This window comes from Lepidochelys olivacea (genome assembly GCF_965140295.1).
Source record: "Lepidochelys olivacea isolate rLepOli2 genome assembly, chromosome: 11".
NCBI lineage: Eukaryota > Metazoa > Chordata > Testudines > Cheloniidae > Lepidochelys > Lepidochelys olivacea.
The window spans coordinates 23958129-23964128 of record NC_140421.1 but is presented as its reverse complement, the minus strand read 5'-3'; the positions used below and the strand labels follow the sequence as shown (position 1 = coordinate 23964128).

Sequence of the window (6000 nt, the reverse complement as noted above, 5' to 3'; positions counted from 1 at the left end):
TTACATATGTATATACCAACACAACTCAAATTAAATAAATGCTTATCTCATGATTGTAGGTTATTTGCTGCAACTGAACACATAAGGTTTTATTCTTCTCTTAATCAAACCAATTTACAATCAGTGGAGTTACTTCTGATTTACACTTATGTAGGTGAGATCAGAAGCAGACCTACAGGTTTGTAGATTATACCTTAAAGTGTTATTTCAGGGCGGGGGGGGAGGGAGGGAGAGGAGAACAACTCTGTTCAGAAAAAGTATATTCAAGATAAAGAGGATGTAAAGCAAGATCATAGATTTGCTTTGGTAGGAAGCTAAGTATAGGTAAAGAAAAGTCAAGTTTCTAAATGAAATAAGATTGATTGTGCAACTGTGAGCTAAATGAGAAAGAGATCTGTACATTAGAAAAATTACGGAATGCACTTTGATGACCTGCACAAAGTGAGAAGCAGCATATTGCATTTGTGAGCATTTAATAATTTTTGGGAAGCAACTAGGTACTGTAACTTCTCTTTACTATAGAAGAAAATGACAATGAGGAAGGAAGTGAAGCAGAAATCTTGAACATTACCACTATTATGCAAAAAACAAACAAAAAAACTGCTGTTTTCCCCTCAGTGACTGGGTAGCTGTGCCCTCAGATGGAAAACGTATGATACTTGTGACTCCTTACTACCAGAAATCACATGAGATCATCAAGGAAGAAAATCACAGCAGCTATATTTATATCTAGTGCTGAACTTCTCAGAAATACCATACCTTAATTAAAATTTCTGGTAGGCAATAGTAAAAATATCACATGTAAGATTGTTTTAGCTGATCAATTATCACAATTGACAACATTTTATTAGTGCATATTGAACTCCTAAATGTTCTGGATGCAAGATGTCCCTGTGAAAATGTTCCCCAGAGAAGGCAGAAGGCCAGATCTGGGAAAAGAATCAAGCCTGGCTTGCCTGTTGTACAGTTTAAACAAATATTTTTCATCTGGTCTGAATATTGTATGCTTTTGTACAAATTTAGCATCTGTTTGTACCTGCATATTTTAACGTAAGGGCTTTCATTATATTTTTTAATCTTCAAAGCCGTAAACATATATAGTTATACTTCAGCATTGTACACTGATTGTAAAGCTCTGAATTAAGTCATTTTGTGCTTTAGTTTTGTTTAGAATGATACAATTAGAACCTGTTATTCTACTGTAGAATATATATCATAGAATGTGATATCTGAAAAATACTACAAGATTGCAAATTTAGGAATGAATCAAGAATGTGTTGTGTTTAAACTATTCCCCCTGACTTCAGTCAAATCGTTGTCATTAAATTAATGCTGAGCCACTTTCTGTCATGAGGAATGAGGAATAACAATTTTTATGTTTCATGTATCGATAAGAATTTGAATAGTGTTTTGACCTCCTTGATATTCTGTCATTCGATTTGCTAACCAACCTCCCCCTCCCCAATTCATCACAGGCTCATGATCATTTGTGGAAAACCCTTTTTTTGTTGAACCATTTCTGGATGCTATTCTTGATTTCATTTCTTACAAATCCAGCTAAATATAAAACTCATCAGGCCCTCTCTTTAAATCTCAAATCCTAAGTACTGTTGTGTTTGCACATAAAATGAAAGAAATAGATTTATATATTTGTGCATGTGTGCAAAGAGGAAAAGGAAGGCGAACTGGCCAAAAATGGAAAGGAATGAGCGAGAGAGAGAGTTGTGTGTATTTGATTTTGCCTGTGAAAATCATTTTGAGGGGCAGATTTTCAAATGTGGGCACCTAAATTGTGTCCACCGAGTTTGTGTGAGTACCTGTTGCATCTGCACTAACAAATCATCAGTATGAAATTAAGGTGATAGGCACCTTAGAAATATCTACATTAGATGAATAAATAGATCAAAAAGATATTCTATCCATTAGTAGGCTGAAGCTAGCTCCTCCTTATAAACCCTATTTTAAAATACCTTCCATGCCAGTAACTTCACCAAAACTAAATTGGTCCATAACAAATAGATGGATAGACAGATAATTCTGTACAATAAGTACTAATTTCCATGTGAAATAATCCAGTTTTGGAGCATGAATCTATACTTTGCAAATGCAAAGGGAGCATAGACAAATTAAGCAGACATAATGGAGCTGTTCACGGTTTAAAATTTAGAAATTTTTGCACCCTCTGATTTTAATACACTCCTCACTCCAAGTCTATATCATTAAAATGAGGATGATAAATCAAATAGCAGGTGTATGATAATATTCTTAATAGATAGATCTGCTGTCCAGAACCCTTTCTTCTGTATTTACCATCACTTCATATAACATTTCTGTTCTTCCCAGGTAAATATAATTAACTTGTAGTTGACTGATTATTAAAAATAAGAAGCTTTTTTCCACCTCACTGCTTATTGGATTTGATATCAGAAAAAGGCCTTCATTTGGCCCAAATAAATACCTCTGGTTTTCACCACTTGCTGTAATGTTTAAAGTAAATAAGTTCTTGTCCAGCTAGCATGATTGAATTCATTCAATTGCAAGAACAAAGCCATTGTATAGAGACTTAGAACAGGCCTTTTCTCTGTTTCCTTTAAAGGAATCTTCCTTGTTACTGCAGTGTGCTTGCTAGCTTTGTGAGCTGTTCAATAATTTGCAAATGCTAAAAATGTATGTGCTTATTTTACAGAAGAAATGAAGGAGGAATATGACACTATGGGGCCTGAAGCCACAATTCAGACCACTGGAAACAATGGTACAGGTAAGGAAAATGGTCCATTTGAACATCATGTTTGTTCTGTGTCATTTAGAATTAGCTGTGCATGACGGGAAGAAGTGGCTAAACAATTTATTTACTTGTCTAGCTGAACAATTGAGAAATGTTTGAATAATTGTCCTGTTTTCAATTCCCACTCCCTATCCCCCAAATTTGATTACAATGGTACAATCTGGGTATTCAGTGAAAACTCAATCTCTCTTTTCCCCACCATGCCTCAACCTCACACATTTTAACTGCATTCTTGTAAGCTAATAGATTTTAGCATTGTGAGGAGATGTTTTCACAGCCAGGCTGAATGAACGAGTTTAAAGTACCTGGGCCAAGATACAGCAGTCTTTTAATGAGAGAGAGATTGTACAAAGGACTTGATAATAAGGATGACAACCCCATATTCACAGGGAATAGAGAGTAAGATACTTCAGAGAATCCAGATATCTTTTCAGAAAGACACACACAACCCCCCATATATGTACAGATACACAGTTTAAATGCATATCTGTGAGATTATTTTGTTTCTAGCTAATCTTTTTTTTCTACTTTCCACATCTCTTTCTTTCCCTTCTTAAAATCCATACATTTCTGTGGAAAAAGAAAGGGAACATAGATATTTAACAGTCATCATTTTTGAGCCATCTCTTTTTTTCTATAGCTGTGAAAGGCCGTAAAAAGTTTCTGTTACTATTTTTCTATCCAAATGAATTCTGGAGTTTGACCATGTTCTTCCCAAAGGGCATAAGATCCTTTGCCATCCTTGACATAGCTGATTTTCATGCATTATACTACATTCACCTTGCTTTCTGCTAGATTTACACTTAAATATGTAGATGTTTTCCAGCACAGGTAAGTTGTTATGCATCCCATTATAATGTTTGATTCATAGGTACTGCCTTCTTGAAATGTTATTATAAAAGATGGTACCCAAATGTTATAAGGATTTTATTACTCACACATCCTTAATGCTGGTACACACCCACATAAAACCTACTGTGTCCTTACTAAATAACAGAAGAAATGTACTTCCTAATTCTTGTGGGAGAAAATAATAGAAAAATAGAAACATGTCAATGATTTTTTTCATACATTAGATTTATGCATGAAAAAGTAATGAGTGGATTAGAACGGAGTCACAGTTTATCATGATATATATCCTTAATAATATTTCTATACCTAACTGAAAATAACAAATATTGAAAAAACAAGTGATTTTAAAATATATGTTCATACGGTGATGACTCATACATGGTATTTGGAGTAATTGGACATGGAAAGGTTCAGATGTTTGATTCAGAAAAAAGGCTGGATTCTTATCTGATTTACCATTACCAGAATCTTTCAGGTCCCCTCTCAGGCTTTGTGACTATCTTTGCACACATTTTTCTGACCATAACAAGCCCTGACTCCTTCCTACTTGTTGTGTTGTCTCCTTGGAGGGGGGAAAACTTGTGGCCTATTGCCACATACCACTCCTTTCCAGTTTCTGATCGTCTCTTCTTCCTGCTTTGTACTCTGGCCTTGGGTCTCCTCTTTAGGAGAAAGGTATTACAAGATCTGTCAGCTGACAGCCCCATAGATCATACTCTACTCTTAATCCAGAAAAGAGGCGTCCCACTCTTCCTGGAAACCAGTCAGAAATCATCTTCTGGGCATAGACATGAGGCCTACAGCCCTCTCTCATTTAATTGGTTTAAATCAGTGTTATTCTGTTGATTTCAGCTGAGGATCTGACCCAGGAAGTGTAATTATTCCTTGACAGTCATGGGGAGCTTCCTTTGGCCCTGTCTAAAATAGGAAATTGTGCCTTGTTGAAGATTTGTTTTCAAACAAAAGCCAGACACCCTCTAAAGGGTCTCATTGCTTTGCCATTTAAAATGTAATAGTTACTCTGGAGTAGTGGACTGTGGGACTGAGAAATCACAGACCATGTGAAATGCCCACAACTTCTTCATGATTAGAGGTTCTCATATAAGTGGAGCAAGGAAGAATATTGCACGTAATGGCTGGCCTATGTTGGGACTCAACCTTTTTTTCCAAATCCTAAGAAAATCTGTGGGTTGGGTGGTGGGAAGAACCCTTATTTTAGTCATTCTTTAAAATAAACCTCAATAATGACAGGAACACCTTCCTTTCTATACACCCACGTAACAGTTATCAGTGGCCCTGTCTACACTAGAAGACAAGCTGCATTTTAAAGGCATCCTAGAGGATAACTTCCCCCTAAACTGATCTTGAAAATACACCTAGCCAGACTATGTAGACCAGGTCAGACCCTTCTCAAAGCCTGCCTCCCAAAGAATCATGGCCTTGTCTACATTTTCTGGAACAGAGTTGAATGTCTACTTTTGAATGAGGGTGGTCAGAGGGAGCTGTGTTTGAAAACAAATTTTCAGCTTGGCACAATTTCCTAATGTAAATAGGGCCAAAGAGAGCTTCCCATGACTGTCAAGGAGTGAATATGCTTCTTGTGTCACATATTCAGCTGAAGTCAACAGAACCAATTTAAACCAATTAAGCATCTGGCTCGCTAATGTTTTACTATCTGAGGGTCTTATTCAGAAGGCATAGTCACTCAGCCTGACTCATTCACAATTACTATTGACTTCCACAGGTGACTTGCTTGAGTAACAAATAAGTAACAATGGCAGAATAAGGTCCTGGAAGTGTTATATTTTATTCAAACAATTTACCAGTTAAACACTACAATAATTATATCCAGTTACATTTCTTTTTATTAGTAGAGAAGAACATCATTGCACCTGTAGTTTGGGCAGAAAATATATGCATAATGTCACCCAAACTGAGACTGTGACAAAGCCAAGTGATGTCAGGGTGTTTAGTAAATTGAGCCATCCAATTAGCAGAACATTTTTGTTAATCTTTTTCACTTTGAGTGAAAGATGCCACTTGACGGTCCAGAACAACAAAGTCCTCTGTACATAGCACAAATACTTCAGAATCAGCAATGATGCAAACTTTTCCAAATTGCCCGGTTCAGGTGCTTCAGCTGTAACTTGAAGGGACTGGCTAATGGGAAGAGAGGGTAGGTGAGTCGCTGTGATATCTGAGACCTTGTCCTTTCTGCTGAGATCATTGATAAGAGTACTAGCTAGTGCCATTTGTGAGGATTGTTCTTGTGATGTGGACATCTTTCCACAGGAAACTATACTGTCTTCTCTACACCACCAAAACCTCTGATGGTAAGGATTAGTGGTCACTTCCAACTGAGC

The 6000-nt window shown here is 36.6% G+C and overlaps 1 protein-coding gene across 3 annotated transcripts in view; it reads left to right on the top strand.

Annotated features, from left to right (window-relative positions):
* The window catches only part of ZEB2 (zinc finger E-box binding homeobox 2), a 131248-nt gene that overhangs the window by 97243 nt on the left and 28005 nt on the right, over positions 1-6000 (top strand). For all 3 annotated transcript variants that reach the window (XM_084642743.1, XM_084642742.1, XM_084642744.1), the window contains exon 4: positions 2687-2758. In XM_084642743.1, the coding sequence (XP_084498869.1) occupies positions 2687-2758 (72 nt within the window). The remainder of the gene's footprint in view (positions 1-2686; positions 2759-6000) is intronic.